This window comes from Globicephala melas, chromosome 7, assembly GCF_963455315.2.
Source record: "Globicephala melas chromosome 7, mGloMel1.2, whole genome shotgun sequence".
Classification (NCBI taxonomy): Eukaryota; Metazoa; Chordata; class Mammalia; order Artiodactyla; family Delphinidae; genus Globicephala; species Globicephala melas.
This window is the reverse complement of record NC_083320.1, coordinates 19,086,773-19,110,972: the sequence shown is the minus strand read 5'-3', so window position 1 is coordinate 19,110,972 and position 24,200 is coordinate 19,086,773. Positions and strand designations below refer to the sequence as shown.

Sequence of the window (24,200 nt, the reverse complement as noted above, 5' to 3'; positions counted from 1 at the left end):
CTCCCTTCCTGGGTATCCCCTGGGAATAATTCCTAAATAAATCACTTGCACACTACCCTCTATTTCAGGGTTTGTTTCTGGGGAACTTGATCTACAACCATTAGTGCTAGAAGTGGGTCTAGGAAGCATACTCTCTAAGGACAGGATTCTGGAATTGGATCGATTGTTTGGCAATGGCAACAGAAATTCCATTCCTGGTGGTAAAATTTTTGGTACCCTATAGTGTTACACCACCAAGATTTTTCATATGTAGTGAACAACCTGGATAAAGTAGAAGAGAATATGGCTCATGCAATCTCTCCAGCATTTGAAAAATGTGGTAGAATGCACAATGGATCGTTAGGGTTATAGAAATGTTCTAAAACTGGATTATGCTGATAGTTGCACAACTCAATAAATTTACCAAAAATACAGAATTATACATTTAAGACAGGTGAATTTTATGGTGTGTAAACTGTACCTCAATAAAGCTGTTTCAAAAATGTCCCAAATTATTCCCTTCCTTGTACCCAAGTCCCCTATTAAGAAATGCAATCTATTTCCCCAACCCTTAATGAGGCTGGCCTTGTGATTTCCTTTTCCCAAACGAATGTGACAGACATAACAGCACATAAGTCCTGATGCTAAGGCTAAAGTCACCCTGCAAATTTCCACTCATTCTCTTGGAACCCTACCACTGCTTTGTGAATAATTCCAGGGTAACCTGCCAGGTGACAAAAGAAAACATGGCCAATCTCCCTCATCACCCCAAGCACTAGACAGCCAATGGCCAGTCACACAAGTAATGCCACCTTGGACCAGCCAACCCTTAGCCAACCTACCAACTGACCATGGATGCATGAGAAAATGAGAGAATCCAGCCACAAGTGGCCAAGCCAGACCCAGATAAACAGAACCACTCAAGTGACCACTGACCCGTAAGCGATAATAGTTACTATTTTAAGTATCTTGTTATACAACACTAGATACCTGATACAGTGATATGGGGTAAATAATAATCATAAAGACATGGGTCATCAAGGGACTATGCAACCAGAGCAAGCCATCATGAGCTGGGTGCTATCATACCCACAAAGCTGTAAGATCAGGAAGTTACAGCAGTAATCCATCATAAAATGTGACTGGTATATCCAAGCAAATAGGAATAGATAATGAGAACAGACCTATGAGCATTCTGGTGACCAGCTGGAAGAAGAGGAAAAAACCTGTGCCTGGTTCATGGATGGATCATCTTGGTACATTGGTACAAGCTGAAAATGAACTGCTGCTGCACTGTAGCCCCACTAAGGGACTGCCCCGGAACACAGGAGTAACACAAAATCCTACACTGTGCAGAGTTTGAGAAATGCACCTCATTAACCACTTTGTGTGGAGAGAAAAGTGGGTCAATGGACCCCTGGATGGTGGCAAATGGTTTGGATGGATAGTCAGGGGCCTGGAAGGAATAAGACTGGAAGATCAGGGAGAAATGATTTATGGAAGAGGTTTATGGATAGTCATATAGAAGTATGTACAGGGCTTCCCTCGTGGCACAGTGGTTGAGAGTCCGCCTGCCGATGCAGGGGACACGGGTTCGTGCCCTGGTCTGGAAAGACCCCACATGCCACGGAGCGGCTGGGCCTGTGAGCCATGGCCGCTGGGCCTGCGCGTCCGGAGCCTCTGCTCCGCAGCGGGAGAGGCCACAGCAATGAGAGGCCCGCGTACCACAAAAAAAAAAAAAAGGAGTATGTACAAAGGGTGAAGATCTGTTTCACATGTTAATGCTCACCAGAGAACTCCACTAAAGACACATTAAGTCTCTTAATGTCTCCACTTAAGAAACAATCATGCAGGGTAACTTGTCCAGTAAATGCCATTCAATCTCTGTACTCAGCCATCCAAGTATTTCCACAAAAGGGCCCATGAATAACAGCCATGGTGGCAGAGATAAAAGCTCTGAATGCACCCTACAATAGGGGCTCCCCTTCAATAAGGCTGGTTTAGCTTCTGATGCTGCTGAATGCCCAACTGGTCAGCAGCAGAGGCTGATCCCCAGCCCGTGATTGAGTACTATCCTTTAAGGAAATCAACCAGTCATTTGGTGATATTACATTAGACACCTTCCATCCCAGAAAGAGTAGCAATTAATTCTGGTTGGGATTGGCATATATTTTAGGTTTGCTTTTGCCTTTCCTGCCCACAGTGCCTTGGCTGCACTGCTATCTGGGGGCTCATAAGAGTATATGATTTATTAACATGAAATCTCACGTAACACCATCCTGGAACGAGAAACCCACTTTATACAAAAGAAAAGGAGGTACAATAAGGGTATATGACCAAAGGCTCCATTGGTCCTACCACATACCACATTACCTCAAATCTGATGGCCAACAGCCTTTAAAGGTGCAGCTTACAGATGATCTCATTAGGAACTGGGTGCCCTTCAAGACAATATATAGCACAAACCAACAAGCCATTACATTTATAGAGAATACATGGGTCTGGAAACCAAGAAGTAGAGTAGGAATGCCCCCACTAAATATCACTCTTGATAACGCTCTTGTGCTTCTTGTCCCCTCAATTTAGATTCTGTGGGTCTAGAGGTCCTGTTTTCCAGAGTGGGGACTTTTTCAATGGGGGGACAGGAAGAGTCCCATTTAATCTAAAGCTATGGCTGCTACCTACTCATTTGGGGCTTCTCATGCTGGCAGATCAACAGGCAAAGAAAGGAGTTACCATACCGTAACTGACTTTGATTATTATAAGGGGCAGGGTTGCTGCTATATAATGAGGGCAGGAAGAATATGTTTGGAATAAAGGATATTCACCAGGGAATCCTTAGTGCTCTCATGCTCAGTTTTAACTCTGAATGGGCAATTATAGCAATCACAGCCTGAGAAGTACACAGTGACCAGGGTCTCAGCCCCCTCAGAGAAGATCTCAGTCATACCACCAGGCAAACCATTAAGACCAGCAGAAGTGTTAGTGGAAAATGCAGTGAATCTAGAATGGATGGTAGAAGTAGATGATAATATCAGTTATAGCCTCAAGGCTATTTGTAGCAATAAGGACAAAAAGAACTGCAGCTCATCCCACTAACCCTCCTTTTTTTAATATTCTCACCCAGAAATTGAAAAGCATCAATGTGAAGAATCTATAATAAGATGGAATGAACTTAATAGTGATGCTCTATCAGAGCCCCCTCAGATCGCTGTTTATACTTCTCACACATCTAGACTATTATGTCTTCGACTGCCAGCACGTGCAGTTCTTCAGAAGACTGCCTTTGGGCTATTTCAAATATTTTACGCATCTAGGCAGAGCCAAAAGCCCCAAGGCAGCTGTTAACCAAAAACAGTGCAGTATGGAAATATGAAAGCCCATCTTCCTTACTTCTAGTTGAAAGAAGCCCAGACCTCCTGCTGGATCAAGATGAGGCCCACTCTCTGTGGGACTTTTATCTAAGGTGACATCCTTAGTTGGCTTCTTCCCCTTCCCAGTCCTGCTTTCCTTACTCTGTTACTGGTCTCACCTATGAGTACTTCCTTAATAAGGCGCTTGCAGAAGTATGTTCATCTAGAGCCTGCTTCTAGGAAGTCCAAACTTTAAAAAATTTAATTGTGATGGTATAAAAAATATTATTAGCCCAGAACAAGGATTAGAAATTTAGGGTTCATCAGACAACTCAAAGTGGAACTGAGACTTCCCCAAAGTGTGGTGGATATGGTGGACTGGCGTGCAAAGTCCATTACTACCACCTTTCAGTGTACCTCCCTGTTCTACAGAAGCCAGAAAGCTAAAAAACTACATTTCCAAGTTAGTGTTCAAGATTTAAGGTAAATTACATATACTTGTGCAAGATATGGGAAATGGAAATAGGGAGAGGTCATGTGTTCTGCTACTTCTGGTGGTTAACAACAACGTGGGGGTATCTAGTTTTCCTGTAGAGGATTTCCGCATTTGGCAGTGGCAGCACAGTTCTAGAGATAACAGTTTTCATGCCAGCTTCCAATTCAGCTGTTCACTTCATGACAGCCAGGAGCATCTTTGGTGACCTGATCTGGGGCATGGCTCTCAAAATCATTCCTGAAAGCTTAACCTAGAGTCTACATTTTCAGCTTTCCTAATGATTCTGTAAGCCATTTAATGCTCTCTGTATGGAAATACCTTTGTGTGTAAACTAGCTAGAGTGAATTTTGTTCCCTACAACTGGACTCCAAATACACAAATTTTGTTACTAGAAGTGGGATGCTACCATAACAAACCTATAATATGCAGAACTAGCTCAGCAGGAAGGTAGAGGGTAAGAACACAGATATTACAGACTGGAAAGCTGGTGACTATTGTTATATTTCAGCAAAATATTTACAGAACTGTTGTCTGTAATGTCTTGGGAGGCAGACCTCAAAGGAAAAGGTTGAGACAATTAAGAACACTGGTCTTTCTTACTGCTTTCAGTGAGGTTCTATTCAAGACAGATAAATCTGGGCAAGAACTAGCCAGCTTGCAATCAAGGATGAAAAGGAATACATTTCTCTGTGCCAATGGCCTAGAATTAAAATTGTGTGGTAACTTGAGACCATATGGGACTAAAAAAATCCAACTGCTTCTAATTCTCAAATTGAGGCAATGATAAGAGGTAACTGGAGTAGTTGTTTTGTAAAAAACTGATATTAATATTAGGGAAAACTGCGCGAGGGGTATACGGGTACATTTTATACTATCTTTGCAACTTTCCTGTAAATCTAGAATTATTCCAAAATTTAAAAATTTATTAAAAGAACCAAAATAACAACAAAAATATTGGCCCTAATTCTTTCTCAAGCCTATAAAAGCCTGCTTGTTCTACCTTTAAAGAAACTTCTAGACTTCTAAAGCTTACAGATTTCTAACTTCCAGAACTACACCAGCTTGACTTAGGCTACAAAAGCTGAATGGCTCCAAAGAACATAGTCTTCAAAACCCCCTTCAGCTATGGCCTTGAAAGATAACAGACAAAGGAAATCAATCAAAGGGCAAAGCCAGGAGTCGTATGGAGTAAAATGAGCAAGTGTTTCTCCCAGAGGATAGGACAGAGACTGCTACATGGGCTAATGAAGAACTTATTCCACTGCTTTCACTGTCTTCACAATTTCTGCCTAACAAGATTTTATCTCTGCTATAGACCAATGACTCCTCAGTTTCCTATTCTTATCTTTTCTAAATGGTAACTTTTATTGTGGTTATCCTGTGCCTACTCCAGCAATCTATAATGAATGATATGCGTATGGAGATGGAAGTGAGGAATGCAGATTAACCTGCCTCTTAGTTTTTACGTGTCAGACCATGAGGGGCATGGTCCAAGGCACACCTGGACTTATGGAGAGAACTGCACATAACCCAGAGATCCTGGACTCTGAGCTGGATACAATGACTAAATGAGACATGGAGGTTGTCTCCAGCAGGGTGAAGGTAGGAGTACTCTATATACGGGAAGAATGATAAACACAGGTAATTCTGTGGCTAGAAGAGTAAATATGGCAGACTGTTAGTTGTCCCCAAATAACCATTGTAGTCTTCTGCCATAATAGTAGAATTTGGGCTAGGCATTTCCCAGACCTTCTCATAACTTGATATAACCACATGACTAAGTTCCAGCCAATGTGATATGTACAACAGTGGTGTGTACAATTTTCAGCCTACACGAGAGCAGTATGCCCTCCCTTTGCTCCTTTCCTCCTTCCCAATAGGAATACAGACATAAGAGTGGAGGCTGAAGCTATCCTGGTTCATAAAATGGAAGCTACTTATTAAGAATGGCAGTTCAAGAAGATAGAAGGAACTTGAGTCCATCGTCATTGTAGTTTAAGATACCACACCAGTCTTATCACCTACCTAGATTTTTGTATCTGTTACAGCAACAGAACCAAGAACCCAATTACTATATAAAGTTTCTTTATCTTTTTCCCAACTCCTTTCTGGTGACCCTTTGATCTTGAACACCAGTTAACTGAAAAGCAACTGATTTCTGTTAAGGTATTACCTGGCAACTGTGTAGTAAGTTTTCTCTCCCAAAAGACAGACAGACAAACAAACAAACAAAACCCACAACCCACCCATTATGAGGAAGAGAACTGTGAGCTGGTGACTATCCTATTACAGGTATGCCCTTTTGTTCAACACAAAAAATAGCTCCAAAAGATTGATGCTCCTTGCCTAGAACCTATGCAAGGTTTTATTTTTTTATTTTATTGGAGTATAATTGCTTTACAATGATGTGTTAGTTTCTGTTGTACAATGAAGTGAATCAGCTATATGTATACCTATATCCCCTCCCTCTTGGACTTCCCTCCCAGCCCCCCATCCCACCCATCTAGGTCATCACAGAGCACCAAGCTGAGCTCCCTGTGCTGTACAGCAGGTTCCCATCAGCTATCTATTTTACACATGGTAGTGTATTTATGTCAAACCCAATCTCCCAATTCGTCCCACCCTCCCCTTCCCCCACTGTGTCCACATGTCTACCTAAGCTAACTTTTCACATGAATAAGGTAAAAAAAATTTTTTTACAGGTAAAGGGAAGAGGGAAGGAAGGGGGTCCATGCTAAAAGAACAGCCAACAAGAAACACTTATCTGGAGGTCTTCAGCTCTATCCTTCTTCTAAGTGCTGCAAATAAAAAAAGCTAGGATGGGAGAAGTGCACGGAAATGACCAAAGCAGTACTAATGGCCAGATCCTCTCCCTATTGAGCCCACAACCTACTGTCACCAAAATACTCTAAATCCTGTTCTTCTATCTTTGGGATTCCCATAAACTGAACACCATCCCAATCTTCTCTAGTGGTTGCAATTACCAATATAAGAAACACTGATCTAGTGCCATAAAAGTTCTTAAAGCAACTTACGATGATGAATCATTTTCTTTAGGGTAATCTTCATTCAGCTCTGAGCCAGATGATAGCATTCTTTTCCTCTTTTCAGTCCTATAGAGAACAGAGAAAAAACGTTATTTTTAAAAAGTTGTAATTCATACTATTAAAAAGTATAAACCAACATACTCAAGAACAAGAACCGTGGCTACTGCTATCTAATTCTCTACACCACATTTAAATTAATATACTGTGTATCTGCAAGCTCTATACGTGTAACTAACATAAATCACAAGACAAATACTAATTATCTCCAAAATACACACTTCACACTTTCTTCTTCTAACTGGAAAAATCTCCTTCTTTTTCTCAAATTATTGGTCTTTCTAAAAGGCCTGAAAAACATTTATAAACAGGTAGAGCTAATGACTAAGAAAGAAAAAAAGTCTTTCATACCTATTTTCTAATAACCCTGATCTAAGAGGTGTGGATGTAGATGTCAAAGAGGGAACTGTCCGGGTAGCAGTTACTCCACTTCCTGCTGCGGCCTTAATCGATCCTCTACCTGGATTACCAAGAACTTTTCGAAATGGAATATCATCTTTAGTTTCCAAACTTCCTCTTTTTGAAGAGACCTATAAGAATAAAGTTTAACACAGCCAGTTCTTCAAATTAATTGGCATACTTTTAGACCGGTGATCCTCATATAGGGAACTTTTAAAAAATACCCACAACTGGAGACCCAACTCCAGAGATTCTAGCCTATCTGGTATGGGGGTGAGGCCCATTCATCAGCACTTTTTTTAAAGCACTCTAGGTGATTCTAATTTACGGTCAGTGTCAGAAATTAAGCTTGACGCATATTTTCCTATAGTATTCTTGTAAACTTACAAATTCCACAGCATTCCTGGAAGCAGAAAGGAATTTGCTTCGAATTACTGATTAAAAAAAAAAGGACTCACATACACAAGACAAGGTTCTAGTGACCAGCATGAAAACACATCTTTAGGGAAAAAAATCCAATTTTGATAATTTAAAGTGACATAAATGTGAGAAAAAGGAGCAATAACGACATTTGGTTGCCACAATTTAAATGCCAAGTCATATGTACAGCATATGACTTTTGAGGGGGTTCTAGTTTGGAGAAATGAAACAAATATATATAACAATGGGGAGACTGAAAGTGAAATAGAGCCTACTGGCAGAAGATGAATCAAAGAATCTACCCCCAAAACACATGAAAAACATTCAGAGTTAATGCACACTTTACACATATTAGTTGGGAAACAGTGCTTTTGACCAGCATTCTGCCAGTTAAGTTTTATAACTCTACATTAAGAGCTATGTGATTATTTCTATGGAAAATATTGCCAATTACTTTCTACAGAATTACAATCTTAGAAGAAGAAAGAAAAAATCTCTGAGGTCATCTGGATGAACGATTTAAAAGTTAAATTTATTTTCAAAGGGGTAAATCATTCTCAAGATTCAAAAAAAATAAAAATACTATTATAAAAGCCATATACTGAGAAGTCTCATTATCACCCCAATGCCATTCACCCAGTTCTTCCACTTCCCATCCTCCTACACCTTGTAAGTATTCTATTGTTTTTTTATGCAAATGAAAATCAATATTTTATTCTTGTTATACAAACAGTAGCATACTATATGCATACTGTTTTGCATATTTTGCAACCTTTTTTGACCATGACCCCATAGCGAGAAATATTTTACATCACAACATATTACACATACACATAAATAAAACCAGAAGTTTCAGAAACCAATACTTTTCCTTACTATGTATAATACCTTCTCTATTGTTTTCTCCTCTATTCCTTTTTTATTTAATGCTAGTCACAATCCACAAAATTGATTTTATAATCTCACTAATGGGAATCATTATTTGTGAAAGTATATTTGCTTCTGCTAGATATGTTAACACTTATAGTTTAAATATTCTAACACGTTAAATTTCTACCTGTAAATGGATCAATCTCCAAGTAATTATAATGAGTGAAAAACCCAGACAAAAAAAGTTATACACTGATCCCCTTTATATAAAACTCTAGAAAATGCAAAGTAATCTAGAGTGACACAGAGCAATTCACTTGTGGCTTAGGGATAGGGGCCAGACAGGGAGCTGGAGAGAAGGATTACAAAGGGGGATGAAGAAGCTTTTAAGGGTTATAGCTATGTTCACTAGGTTATGGTGATGATTTTGCGGGTATGTACATAAGTCAAAAATGTATCAAATTGCACACTTTAAATATGTGCAATTTACTGCATATCAATCGTATCTCAATTAAAATGTAAAAAAAAACAAAAAAACCCCAACTTCTAAAAGGAAATTAACAAAAACGAAATCTTATTCGTTGATTGCTTAGTCCAGTAAATGGTTTAAGTAATCAATCTATCTGCACAGCCAAACAGAATTCATGCTTTTACTTACAGGGGAGCTTCAAAGTTTCTTTTCACACCTGGTTTACCTTTGTTAAGACAAATTAAAAGAGACACAGGACTGCTAAGCTGCAATAGTGCACAGTAAGTCTCATGGCTGGCTGAATATTTATGAAAGAAAAACTGTTTAAAAACCAAACAGGGGCTTCCCTGGCGGTGCAGTGGTTGAAAGTCCACCTGCCGATGCAGGGGACACAGGTTCGTGCCCCGGTCTGGGAAGATCCCACATGCCGCGGAGCGGCTAGGCCCGTGAGCCATGGCAGCTGAGCCTGCGCGTCCGGAGCCTGTGCTCTGCAACGGGAGAGGCCACAACAGTGAGAGGCCCATGTACCGCAAAAAAAAAAAAAAAAAGCAAACAGAAGACCCAACAAAACAGTCTGGTATCATATAGTATAGAGGCAAAGTTCATAATGTAGAACAGACCCAAAAAGCATCAAAGAAATAATAGCAGCAAACATTTATGGGGTTGTTAGTATATGGTATCACGGGCTAAGCACTTTTACAACATGCATTATCTCATAACAACCCTTAAAATATTATTGCTGTCTTAATTTTACAGATGGGTACTAAGGCTCAGGGTACTTAAGGAACTTCTCCAATGACCTACAGCTAGTAAGTGGCAGCACCAAGTCTCAAACCCACATCTAACTTCAAAGCTATGTTCTTAAAAATTACACTGTGGTAAATTTCAGATATGTGGAAAGTACCCTTGAGATAATGCAAGAATTACTAGACATTACAGTCTAAATTCTACTTCCTCCAATTACTTTATAGAATGTCTATCTAAGATTATCTTTTTTTTAAAAAAAGCTAAAACGATTCAAATAAACATACCTGATTGTCTGAGTAAGAGAGCTGCCTGTTGGTTTCCTTCTGTGAGGTCCTGCTGCCCAGAATAGCTCCAAAACTACCAGAACCCTGAGAAGGTTTCATGGCTGGTGGGGGAAAAAAAAAAATCTCAAATCACTTACTTTAATAAAGAGATTTGTCATTATTATTATTTAATCTTGAGGAAACAGAAACAGGAAAAATAAAAAAAATCAAAGTGCTTATCTGACAGAAAGTAATTCTGATATATACAGTAACTAAAATTTAGAACTAGGATCAAGCAAAAAATTAAATAACAATGCAAAAATCTGGAAACATGTATTGATAATAGAAGGGTAAGTTTTTAAATGTAAAAAGAAAATGCTAGAAATTCTCCTATATAAATATTTGGTAATTAACACTATAGAAAAGTTAGTCACTGTGTATCTATGGCATGAACATGGACACTGGATGCTAAGGACATGTGTCAGAACCAGTGACTGATATACTTCCAGTAATGTATACGCCAAAACATTCTCTGTAAGTTCAGCAGACTAAATGGCTTCTATTCTAAAGAAATCAATGCTAGTTTAAAGAACATGCAAAGTAATGTATAAATATGAATTTTTATATACTTTAAAAAGTATTTTGGGCTTCCCTGGTGGCGCAGTGGTTGAGAGTCCGCCTGCTGATGCAGGGGACACGGGTTCGTGCCCTGGTCTGGGAAGATCCCACATGCCGCAGTGCGGCTGGGCCCGTGAGCCATGGCCGCTGAGCCTGCACGTCCGGAGCCTGTGCTCCGCAACGGGAGAGGCCACAACAGTGAGAGGCCCGCGTACCGCAAAAAAAAAAAAAAAAGTATTTTAAGGGAATTCCCTGGCAGTCCAGTGGTTAGGACTCTGTGCTTCCACTGCTGGGGGCTGGGGTTCAATCTCTGGTCAGGGAACTAAGATCCCACAAGCTGTGGCGTGGCCCTTCCCCCCCAAAAAAAGTATTTTATATTTTAATTTCATTAATTTCTCACTGATGATCATTTGGAATGTTTTAATTTAAAAACATTGCAAATAATGCCGAACATCCTTTTACATATCTTCTTGCATATCTTCTTTACATATCTTGCATATCTTCTTTACATATCTTCTTGGAACAACTTTCATAGGATAAAACTCTTTAGAAAAAGAATGTTGGTGTAAAGGATGTACAATTTTAAACTAAATTGATACTATCACTATTCCTTAAAAAAGAAAAATCTCGGGGCTTCCCTGGTGGCACTGTGGTTGGGAATCCACCTGCCAATGCGGGGGGAAATGGGCTCGAGCCCTGGTCTGGGAAGATCCCACATACTGCAGAGTAGCTGAGCCCATGTGCCACAACTACTGAGTCTGCGCTCTAGAGCCTACGAGCCACAACTATTGAGCCCGAGTGCCAGAACTGCTGAAGCCTGTGCACCTGGAGCCCATGCTCCGCAAAGGGAGAGGCCACCGCAATGAGAAGCCTGCGCGCAGCAACTGAGAGTGGCCCCTGCTCACCGTTACTAGGGGGAGCCTGCGCACAGCAACAAAGACCCAAGGCAGCCAAAAATAAATAAATAAATGTATTAAAAAAAAAAAATCTCTAAGCTCCTACCAAGTATATGAGAGTATCTTGCCTCCCCTCACACTACTGCCAATGTGACAGTAAGAATCTGAATTTAATTACTGGTGAAGTTGAGAATTTTTTCGTGTTTATGGGCCACCTGTTTTTCTTCCTGAATGTCCTATATGTCCACTTCTCTACTGAATTGTCTTTTTTCTTACTGATTTGGAAAGTCAGTATTTATATATTAGCAATATTAACTCTGTCACTGTGGCTAAAGTTTTCATTTTTTCTTTTTTCCTTGTCACAGAGATCACTTAAATTTTTTACACAGTCCAAGTTATTAATCTTTTCCTGTATTTATTTATTTTAAAATTTTATTTATTTATTTTTATTTTTGGCTGCGTTGGGTCTTCATTGTTGTGTGCGGGCTTCCCTCTAGTGGCAAGCGGGGGCTACTCTTGGTTGCGGTGCACAGGCTTCCCATTGCAGTGGCTTCTCTTGTTGCGGAGCAAGGGTTCTAGGTGCGTGGGCTTGAGTAGTTGTGGCATGTGGGCTCTAGAGCGCAGGCTCAGTAGTTGTGGCGCACGGGCTTAGTTGCTCCGCGGCATATGGGATCTTCCTGGACCAGGGCTCGAACCCGTGTCCCCTGCATTGGCAGGCGGATTCTCAACCACTGCGCCACCAGGGAAGCCCTCTTTTCCTTTATTGATTCTGGTTTTATGTCATACTCAGGAAGGTTTTTTCCATCCATATATTATGTTAAAATCCATTCTACCCTTCTAATAATACTTGTATCACCTTTTTTTTTACATTCAAATCTTTGATCAATGTAAAATCTATTTAGATGAAGGAGTAAGATAAGGATCCAGTTTTATTATCTTCTTAAATGGTTAGCTGGTTGTCCTATTTATAGACAACAATGTTCATCTAATACTAGTCTTTTTCCCATTCATTTCAAACACCATATATTATACTTCAAATGTTTCATACTTTTCGAAGTATTTTTATACTCATTAGCTTACTCTAGTCTGTAAAGTACATATTATCACTTTTGGGCACCTAAGGCAACTTAAACCTAAAGATTAAAACAACTTGCCTAAGAGTACAGTCCACAGCTAGCCACTCTAAAAGCAGTAATGACTTACTGAGTGCCTATCATGTGCCAGTCATGCTTTACATTAATGAGCTCTAATTTTTTATTAAGCACTGAAATTAAGGTGATAAAACATTCATTTTAGAGATGAGGAAACTGAAACTCAGTTATTAAGGGAGCTGCCCAAAACCACACAGGAAATAACAAGTAGAGCTAGGATTCAAACCCAAACCTGTTTAGGTCCAAAGCTCATGTTTTTCCATTATGCCATGTTGTTCAGACTCAAACTTGGGCCCCAGTCTACTGTGCTTTCCACTCTAATGCGTTTATTTATTTATTTATTTTTAAAATTAATTAATTTTTAAATTTTTGGCTACATTGGGTCTTCGTTGCTGTGCGCAGGCTTTCTCTAGTTGTGGCGAGCAGGGACTACTCTTCACTGCGGTGCGCGGGCTTCTCATCGCAGTGGCTTCTCTCGTTGTGGAGCATGGGCTCTAGGTGCGTGGGCTTCAGTAGTTGTGGCACGCGGGCTCTAGAGCTCAGGCTCAGTACTTGTGTCGCAAAGGCTTAGTTGCTCCGCGGCATGTAGGATCTTCCCGGACCAGGGATAGATCCTGTGTACCCTGCACTGGCAGGCGGATTCGTAACCACTGCGCCACCAGGGAAGTCCCCTCTAATGCATTTAGAGACATGCTTTCCTTACACACATCAATTCTTAAAACAGTGATTCAATTAATATGATGGAATAAAACAAATATAGAAATACAGACATAATCCCTGATATATTCTAAACTTTCAAACGGTACTCAATTCCCTGATTCTAAAATTCAATATTTAGAAGACTGACATAGTTCAGATTTGGTAACATGAACACATAATGAATAGAAACCAAATGGCAAACAACCATAAAAAATTTTTTAAACAAGAAAATAGTGTATGAAATAGAGGTATTAATTAAATCCAAGCAAGGCAGCATTGCTACATCTTCATTTTTAAAATGTTTTTAATGTGTTATATTTAACTTAAAAAACTCAAAAGTTTGTCAACTATAAAATATCAGTAATAACAAACTACTGATGATGATAGAGCTGGAGACTAACAATAATAGTGGAAAACTCATTTTAAGCAACAGATTATTCCTCATTTTAAGCAACAGATTATTCCTAAAAATTATTCCAGATTATTCCTAAAAATTATTCCAGATGCCTATAAATATATATTTTTTAAAAATCAAAACATTTTAAATGAAAGGGGTTGGAGGAGGTAGGGGAATCTTATCATACTGTGTGATTTTTCTACAGTACCTTCTGTTTTCATAGCAAGAATAAAACCTCAGAATAAGTTTCATATAAAAAAGTAAGTATATAAGATTTATGTAACAAGGTAAGTTTTCCCAATTGTAATTTAAATCCTATTGCTTTTCTAGACACACGCTTTCGTGGAATCTTTAGGGTGTTCTACATATAAGATCATGTCATCTGAGAACAAAGATAAATTTACTTCTTCCTTTCCAATTTTATTTCTTTTTCTTGCCTAAGTGCCCTGGCTAGGACTTCCAGTACTATGTTGAATAGAATGGGTAAGAGAGGGTATCCTTTCCTGTTCCTGATCTCAGCAGAAAACCTTTCAGTTTTCCATCATCAAGCTATCTGCTGTTCATATAAGGCATTTATTATGTTGAGGTAAGGTAGTTTCCTTTAATTCCTACTTTGGTGTGTGTTTCTATCATGAAAGAATGTTAAATTTTATCAAACACTTTTTCTGCATCAAGATGATCGTGTGGTTTTTGTCCTCCATTCTGCTAATTTGAATAATCACATTGATAGATTTTTTTCATATCCTGAACTATTCTTGTATTTCAGAAATAAATCCCGCTTGGTCATGGTGTATAATTCTTTTAATGTGCTGTTGAATTAGGTCTACTAGTATTCTGTTGAAAATTTTTGCATCAATATTCATGAGGAATACTGGTCTACTACCTAGTAATATTTTTATAACTGCTAATGTCAGACCCTGGGAGGATTAGTGCTCACCTGCATTAAGTCTGTTTTGATGAACTGCATCTAGAAACAACCTCATTTCCTCTGCATCCTTACTTGGTACTTTATCAATAGACAAGAAGCTGTTATCTTGTAGAGTTAACATTAGGCGGCTTTGTTTTGCTCCACTGGGTCGAAGCACCACATTTTTAATGTTATGACTTAGCTGATCAACACAAAAGGAAAAGTATCATTAAAAACGAATTATAATGAAGCAGAAAAAGTTGTATAATGAATACTAAACTTTATACTTTCTAAGTTACACATTTCTTACTTTTTCCCATATTAATTTAGTTGTGTTTTTTTTCCCCCCAACCAAAAAGAGTTTCCATTTTTGACACATTTAAATCAAAGATTTCACTTCTAGGAGAGGCAAACACATACTATTAAAATTTTACACAGTAATCCTAACACTCTTGATTTTTTTGGTAGGAAACTGCATATTTTCAAGTATAGTTATAAAGTTATAAAAACTAATAAGTTAATTTACAGAGCCTTGATGGTTATACCATCACCAGTTTAGTAAGCCATATTGGATTAGAGGCTTTTTCTTTCTTTTTTTTTTTTTTAAACAAAAGCTTATAAAATATCTAGCAAGTGGTTTAAGCAGCTCCAATATAAAAGGATATACTAATCCAAATTGTAATCCTCAAAAGAATTCCACTTCTCAAAACAGCAACATAAACCTTTACCAGCATTAGAACATTCTTTTTTTCTTTTTTAACTGTCTAAGCAAGGTTCATTTAACTTTCAATCACAAAGATCGTAAGTACCCTGGAACTCCCTTAGCTTACTTCTACCACTCCCCAGAACTGGTTCAATAACTTGTCTTATACTCTTCCAGACTCTGGATATGTGCTATTAAGTGATAACTTTTGTTTTCTCTTGGTTGAAATTTTTCCAAGACTAAACTAATAAATCTTGCACTTTTTTAATATAAATAATTCCTGCCAACCAGGCATCCTTATTCTCTAACACTCCCCCTCAGCAGGCATATTACAGAGGTTTCTAAAGCTGCCTTTTGCTGAAGAGATAGCCTCTGAACAGCATAAAGAAAGAAGTAATAGCTTTTCACAATTTTTTTTAATTAGGGAGAACTGACCTTTGACAATTTTTAGATAAGAATGAAAAATGAGTATTACCAGCCTTAATTTATTTATTTCAAACTTAAATGACATTTTTTAAGCTTCAAAGTTGGTCTTAAATTCATGTCCTTGAGTAGAAATTCTATCATAAAACACAATAGCTAGTTTCAGATGCTTTAACTCCAAAATATTTAAATCAGCAGTTTACCGTGCAAAAAGGAAAAGAGACTGCATAAAACCATTATTTCAGTCAATATGAGAATAATCTTGAACTTTATCATTTCAACAACTGAAAAATCCTAGCTAGTCATACAATTTTAGTTACTACCCATATGGTGAGGCCTCTCAGCCTTTTCTCTAAGTCCAGATCTCTGCCGGAGCTCCAGTTTTCTTTACCAAATGCCTAGTAGATACCACTATCTGAATGCCTGACACCTCAGAAAACTCATCTCTCCCAATCCTCATGCCCCAATTCTTCCCCTCTGTCCCCTATCAAAGAGAAGATGAAAGGGACTGCCATCCACTCAAACCTAGGAATCTCCCCAGACTCTTTTCTCTCTCACCCCCCAAATCTAATAAATTAAATCTTGAAATCTCTTCAAATCTACCCTTTCCTCCACTTGCTTCTCCCACTGTCTTTTCCTTCGCTCAGGACTTTCATTTCTCATCTAAACTCTCACAATAACCTCTTACACGTCCTTATTCTCCCACTAGCTCTTGAAACAAAGTCATCCGCCTAGCTGTCAAATAAATTTAAACTTAAGATTCTTGGCTCCTTAGTATCTAAGTTCCCGTTAGTATGACAAACAAGATGCTTCAAGATCTGGTTCCTATCTAGCTCTTCAGCCTCTACTTCTGCCATTCACTCCCTACTGTGCATTTATTTTAAAATAATTTTCTGGTTCCCTGAGTGTTGATTCACACTAGCATGTTTGTCCATTATAGAAATCACCTCCACCTTACCTCCACTGTGTCTGGCAAATTCCTATCTATCCTCTAAATCCTCAGAGCACAAAACACTTCCTTCTTTGTGTTACCTCAGTATCTCTGAGATAATTTTACAGCTGAGAATGTATCTGGTTACTCTTAAGCTTGAGAAGAAAAGTGTCTCATTCAGCTCTGTATTCTTAGCCCTTAGCACAGTACCCACCACGGTAATCTGTAGGTGGTTGACAAATGAATGCTGAATGCAAACTCATCTAGAACTGAGATGAAGGTGTAATCACAGGTAGATTCCTCATGCTTCTAAAGATCTATGTTTGTTTAAGTATTTAAATATTTACTCAGTGCTAATTTGGGATGAGGACTGAAAGACTGAACCTCTATTTGAAAAAAATCTTTCTTTAAATGAGATGGGCAATTAGTAGATATATACACTATCGTTTCTATTACCCATGTCACCACCTCCAATCTATTTAAGAATATCTTTGATACATAAAATCATAATCAATGTATTTCCATAGTTTAAAAGCAAAGATAAATAGAAATTTTACTTCAGCTCTGGTTCTCAAGCATAAAGTTTTATAAATTGTTCTCCAAAAGAGTACTTTAGAATGAATATTATACTTTTATATAATCTAATTAACAAATATAGCATTTTTAAGTGCAGAAAAATGTAAGTAAGACATTAAATTCAACTCTTATCAACACAAGTAGTTCTTGGCTGCACAAGACAGAAGTGAAAACAACATAACTATCTTTTGCAGTGAAAAAATAATGAGATCCTTCAAAAGTTAACAGTTAGAAGAAAACAGCTGTAAGGATGACCTTGAATAATCATCCTTGAACGGTCTATACCATAACCTTTGGCAGGATTATTTATGAAGAAGTAATTAAGAAGACACTAATGAGTCTTATTAAAAGCTAACACTAAAAAAAAAACGAAACTGAGTTATTTGTAGTGAGGTGGATGGACCTAGAGTCTGTCATACAGAGTGAAAGTAAGTCAGAAAGAGAAAAACAAATACCGTATGCTAACACATATATATGGAATCTTAAAAAAAAAAAAATGGTACTGATGAACCTAGCTGCAGGGCAGGAATAAAGACGTAGACATAGTAAATGGACTTGAGGACACAGGGTGGGAGGGCGAAGCTGGGGTGAAGTGAGAGTAAGCATCAACATGTATACACTACCGAATGTAAAATAGTTAGCTGGTGGGAAGCAGCAGCATAGCACAGGGAGATCGGCTCGGTGCTTTGCGATGACCTAGAAGGGTGTGATAGGGAGGATGGGAGGGAGGCTCAAGAGGGAGGGCATATGAGGACAAGTGTATGCATATGGCTGATTCGCTTTGTTGTGCAACAGAAACTAACACAGTATTGTGAAGCAATTATACTCCAATAGAGATCTATTTAAAAAAATAAAAATAAACTCAATATTGCAAGGATACAACAGTCAGGGAAATTTCTTCTTGACCCAGCTGGTCCAGAACATAATCATCAGTGAGGCTTTTTGCAGTCAAATACTGTGGTTGTAAATGTGGATTTTTTCCTCACATAAGAATATTATCTAATCCTTTATAAGATGTTATCAAGTGTATTGTCTCACTATTATTTTGTGTTAGTCAGTTACCTGGGTTAATTACATACTACACAAAATTCACTTCTTTATAGCTGCCTTCCATTTTACTACTTAATGGTATACACCATCTCATCTTACAGCAGTATTAGGAATTCATTTGCTAGCTCTTTCTCTCTAATACAACTTCTGCACAGTGGAATGGTGCTTAGGACCCTCACCAGAAGATGTGCCGCAGCAAAGTTGAGTTTTGTTTTTGTTGGTATAGTCAGTTAGCTAGTTTATCAATGTTTATTGAGGGCCCACTATACACCCACCACTGTGCTACGTTCTGGAACTAACCAGAAAGATAAAACCTAGACCTTCAAGGTATTCATCTTCTAGGCCAGACATGGAACAGAAGTCATACTGAGTCAGGGCTCTCTTAGGTGGCCGACACTTAACTGACTAATCTGTAGTCTCCATTCCCTCTGCAAATGTAAAGACAAGGTCCACAACATGCTACGTGATCACAGCCAGTAGTGGCTACTCTAGCAGGCCTGCACCCTGCCACTCTCACCAGTGGAGTTGTCTGCTCACCAAAAGCCAATCTGTTTGTTCCCAAAGCTGTTTATGCTAGTTCTTCCTATCATTGTAATTACACAATTTAATTAAAGTTACTTAAAGTAAAGAAATATGAGTGCAAAAGAGATAAGTTGTTTCTATAAGATCCAAGTTGAAAGTCTGGGAAAGGCACGTTAGAGGTGAGTTACTAAAAATGTACTGTCAACTTAGGTGTGGGAGACCAAACTGTAAAACATCATTAAATCTGGAAAAATCTGATTGCCTCACAAAATGTCTTTAAGATCTTACTCCACTTTAAAGAAACTGAGACAAAATGACTGTGAAACGCTTGGACGTGTGGTGTGGCTTATATGAGAAGTAGGATGCAAAGCACTAATGGGAGGCCCTAAACTCAAAAGACAGGACTTGGCCCTACATCAAAAACTTGAGGGATGTTTTAAGTTAAAGGCTTAAGGAATGATTCAAAAAAAAAAAAAAAAGCTAACACTAAATGGTGATGAATTTATTATACACGTTGAGGGGGGAAAAATAACTGAAGTTATCCTAATGTAGTTTTAAACATAGCTTAGATAGATAGTATCCAAACTCAGTTCCTTTCAGCTTCCTCCCACTAGTTTTCTTTTCAATAATGGTGACTACTTCCTACTCTTTATTATACACCATCAACCATTTTGCTGAATAATTTATAATATATACACCTAATACTAATAGTATTAGTGTTCTGGAAATAAGAAGCAAGAAATAGTAATCTAGGAGGGCTACCATGATACTTAGTATGGCACAGAACAGCTATTCACTAAAGGATGTGATTGAAGATCTATTCCAAATCAAAATTTGGTAATACCTGAAATATCCTTGGAATTCCTCCAGTATTGTAGTGAACTACTAGGCTGACTTTATTCTCTTTTTCCACAACTTCAAAGGATCCTTCTTTCCATTTTGTAATCCCAGTCTGCATACTTCGAATTCTGATAGGACCATGTATCTTCAGAGGAGACATACTTTCTTTAAAAATAAATTGCTTCTAGCCAAATTAAAAAATATATATATACCTTCACCTGACAGATTCTAAGGAAGAAAAATACAATAAAATAATAAGTTACAATTTACTAGTGATTAAAACAAGAGTTTGAAAGAGAACATTTAATGAACCATCTTATGTCCTTTTCTCCATTTCAATAAACTACCTCTTACTAAGTATCCTCAAAGGCTTTGGTTAGCTGGATGGCACAGGTAAGAAAAACAAATGAAGCAGTCACTGACATTCAGTGACTGAATTTACCCACCTTTTATTTTTTCTGCACATGTTCTCTCCTTTGCTGTGTACCTGTGTCCATTAGTGCCTAAATTTTGCATTTTGTACCATTAACAGCCATACTACTGCCACTAAAGGCAAGACAATCAGGAATACTAAAGATTCCATTCTCAGTGTGAGTGCCCATGGCAATATGAGCAACTTTTACCTTCCTTCATGATGCTAAAGGATCTTGAATTTCAAATATAAGTAAAAAAATATTTTCAGTCAGCTAACTCCATTTGTCAGAATTGAGTTCCTAGCAAAACATCAAATCATATCACCAAATAATTCTTTTTACCAGTTGGTAGTCTATGCATATCCATATGTGAATAAATAATAAATAACTGTGAGAATAATGAGTAATTAATTGTGAGAATAATCAAATTAGTTTAAATGAATAAATAATTGTGAGAATAATCAAATTAGTTTAACCTAAAGAATTATATTACTTCAGAAAATCATTTATTCTCTAGGGAAAACAGCCTAACAAAAAAAAACCCCTGTTCCTAAGATCCACCTACCATTTATGCTTAATATTACCATCCTTGGAAAGAATATTTACCAATTTTATCTTTGGCAAATATTCAAATTTCCCAAGTGAACTTCTGATACTTACAGAAATGATAGAATGTCTAAGACTCTTCAAACCAGCTTACCAGATGTCAGCAAGTAAATACAATTACAGTAACAGCAAAAAATGTTATCAAATAGTGCGTGTGTTACACACATACACACATATATGCAATCATCTAAAATTAAAACAAAACTTATACCGTAGCCTTCAAATCTCTAAAAACATTGCCTTTAATAGATTCTTGCTTATAATTTAATAAATTAAAAATCATTAAACTTTGCCTCTGCCTAAACAGCTCAACTAGAAAAGCTAAAAGTAGTAGTATAACTACAAAGGAAAAGCATACTAGATCTAGATATCAAGAGCCAGCTCTGTCACTTACTAATTTGTAACTTACCTTTCCTAACAACTAGTTTTCTCAACTGTAAAACAGGAATATGAAAATGCTATAGTGTTGCAATATTAAATGAAATAACACACATTAAGCACTCAACAGGCAGCAGCTTCAATATGAATGGAATTACTGTCCACTTTCTGAATTTATTCCTTGTCTGCAACACCTCTTTATCCAAAGATCCCAGACAAATAACTTGTTAACAAGGGTCACCAACTCACTGCCTATAGAGGCCAGGTAGGTGACACAAATGATTTAGGCAGGCAGAATATGAAAACTGCTACTCAAATCTAGCCGGTTTTGCCATGTAGAAAGTGAACCTAGCATTGCCAGATCATCTAATTCTTCAAGAAAATGACATCCATATTTTCTGTCAACTGCCCATTTTAAATTGTGGGCAATGAATTCAAACTTATTTTTTAAAGCCACAAATCAAACAAAATCCACCTGTAGGTAGAATACAGCCTGGGGAATCCTAGTTCAAGGCCTCTAGGTGCCGTACATCAAACAGCTAAGAATAACTTTAAAGAGAGATATGAAACTACTTTGAATAGTTAAAGGTATTATGCATTGTAAGTCCTCTACTGTTACTCACTCATCTCATCAAATTTTTTGAGTGCCTAATTGTGGCCAGATTCAGATAGCATAATTGGCTGGATGTATGAATCCATCAAAGTAATAGAGGCCACTGCTGTTTACAGACCTGTTAATGTGACATTTTGCTCAAACTAGTAACTACAAAATCTGGGCCAGCAATGTGTTTGTAATGCTTTTTTTTACAATTAATAATTTGGTGCTTCATCTTTAGATACAGCCTTGAGATTTTTTCCACTCTGTCTCTCAGCACTGCCAAGAATATGTGGCCCCTCTCCTACTCCAGTTGCCCATGCCAGAAACATGAGTTATCTTTGACTTCTCTCTTGATGATTATTGGTATTGGACTGGAAATGGAAGGTAAGGTTGTCATTTCTACTTCCATATACCTTCCAGACATCTTTATAGTGAACTTCAGGTCAAATCACATCACTCTCTTCAATATCATTCAACAGCTCCCCAATGCCCTCACAATTAAATCTAGACTCATTAACATGGCATAAACACTCTTCATGATCCAGGCCCTGCTTACCTCTCTATCCCCAACAAACCCTCCAAATCCAGCCATCTGAACTACCTACAATTTCCCTAAAAACGGCATATGTTCTCAAGCCACTGTACCTTTGCACACACTGCGGTCTACCTCTGCAGGATTTTTACCTACTCTCCCCATCCCCCAGCACCCCCTTTTTTTTCTTCTCCTGGCTATAAAATCAAAACTCAATTTAGATATTATTTTCTCTAAGAAGGCTTTCCTAGCTATCTTTCACTTTTTCTCTCACCCCATATCCACACTGACAGCATTGAATGCTCTTCTCTTCTGTTGTACCCTGTGCTTACCTCTAGTAGAGCATTTACCATATTGTATTATAAACTGTCTATTTACCTCTTTGTCTCTCTCTAGCTAGACTTTGCTGTTTGAAGACAGGGAGTATGTTCTTTAATCTTTGCATCCCCACTGGGACAGTGTCTGGCACACAATAAACAAACTCATTATTCAAGAATAATGAACAAATCAACACTATCAACTTTATTCGATTTACTGTTAAAATATACAGCAGCAGATACCAGAACCATAAATCCCTTTTATATGGCCGATATAGGATTATGTTTACTAAGCTCTCTGCAAGAGTATCACTCTGCACTGTATACCTCATCTTCTGAATACTACATATAGGCTTTTTCTATGTGCATCTGAATTTCTCCTAAATGCAAAGCTGTCCACATATCTTGTTAAGATTCAATGAGAGAAAAATCATTTATGAAAAACAAGAATATGCAGTTACAGAATGCATTATTAAAACAAAAAACATTAGTAAACTTGCCTAAACTGGAATTCATATAATTTATTGTTCAATGAAGAAACTCCACTTAAAGAAAGAGGTTTATCAAATTACCTCATCTTTCCTTATGTCAGGGTGCCAAATTAAAAGCGAATAACATAAAACCCAATTATCTTAAATTACCTTAAAGACCAAAACACAAGTAAAGGACATTGACCTTGAATTCCTCCAACAAAAACATATTTTTAAAAATTGGATTATTTAACAAGATTTGGAGATGAAGATTTGAAAGTTCAATAAAAAAACTTTATTGGTTACTTCTGTTTCCCTCTATATAATTCTCTCTATATGTAATACATGATTTCTCTAGATATAATTCTCACACATTTTGATGCAGAGTTTTGGTTTGTATAAAATTTTACATCAGATATTGAACATTTTCTTAACCATTTCTACTAGCAATCTCTCTTTCTTCTATGAGAAAAAATCTAAAAGGTACAGGACATAAAATTGGCAGAATCAATAAGATTTTTTCTTAATGCCTCAAGCTAGTCCATTATCTGCTCTTGCACTAAATGAATTAACTATATTTACTTTTGTACACTGATCATATTATCAGGGTTTGCCCTACCTGGTTAAGAGAAAGAACACTAAGTTTCCTTTTTGGTATCTAGCATGATTCAGTAACAGTTAAACTTTCTATGAACCTAGGACAAAGACAAGGTTTCACTGAACTCTGTAATGTTAATTCACTATCAAAGCAATATTAGGAAGACAAAGTACAAGGAAAACCAATTATTCTTTAAGTACATCCAAAGAGATTCCCCATTCCCTAAATTTCTTCACTATTGTTAAAATTACTGTTCAATTTTGAGCAGTCTATGAAAGCTCAATCAACCACACTGGCAAAATGTTTCTATACCCTCTACAGTTATTTAAATGCTCATATTTTAGGTACTTCTTTGAAAACATTCTTATCCAGAGGGTATTCTGTGGTTTAAGAAAGCGTGCTAAAGCACAAAACTATTACTACAAAATAGAAGAAAACTGTCAATTCTTGCCAGTTTGCATACTCTTGGAAACAT

The 24,200-nt window shown here is 37.6% G+C and overlaps 1 protein-coding gene across 5 annotated transcripts in view; it reads right to left on the bottom strand.

The window, feature by feature from the left end:
* USP37 (ubiquitin specific peptidase 37) overlaps positions 1-24,200 on the bottom strand; it is a 90,221-nt gene that overhangs the window by 61,681 nt on the left and 4,340 nt on the right. For 4 of the 5 annotated variants that reach the window (XM_030848924.2, XM_060301857.1, XM_030849076.2 and 1 more), the window contains 5 exons: positions 19,818-20,041; positions 14,799-14,970; positions 10,122-10,222; positions 7,284-7,462; positions 6,864-6,941 (listed from right to left, as the gene is read on the bottom strand). In XM_030848924.2, the coding sequence (XP_030704784.1) occupies positions 6,864-6,941; positions 7,284-7,462; positions 10,122-10,222; positions 14,799-14,970; positions 19,818-19,973 (686 nt within the window). In that variant the 5' untranslated portion in view covers positions 19,974-20,041. Of the gene's footprint in view, positions 1-6,863; positions 6,942-7,283; positions 7,463-10,121; positions 10,223-14,798; positions 14,971-19,817; positions 20,042-24,200 lie in introns of those variants that run through there. The other variant, XM_060301858.2, reaches the window with a different exon arrangement.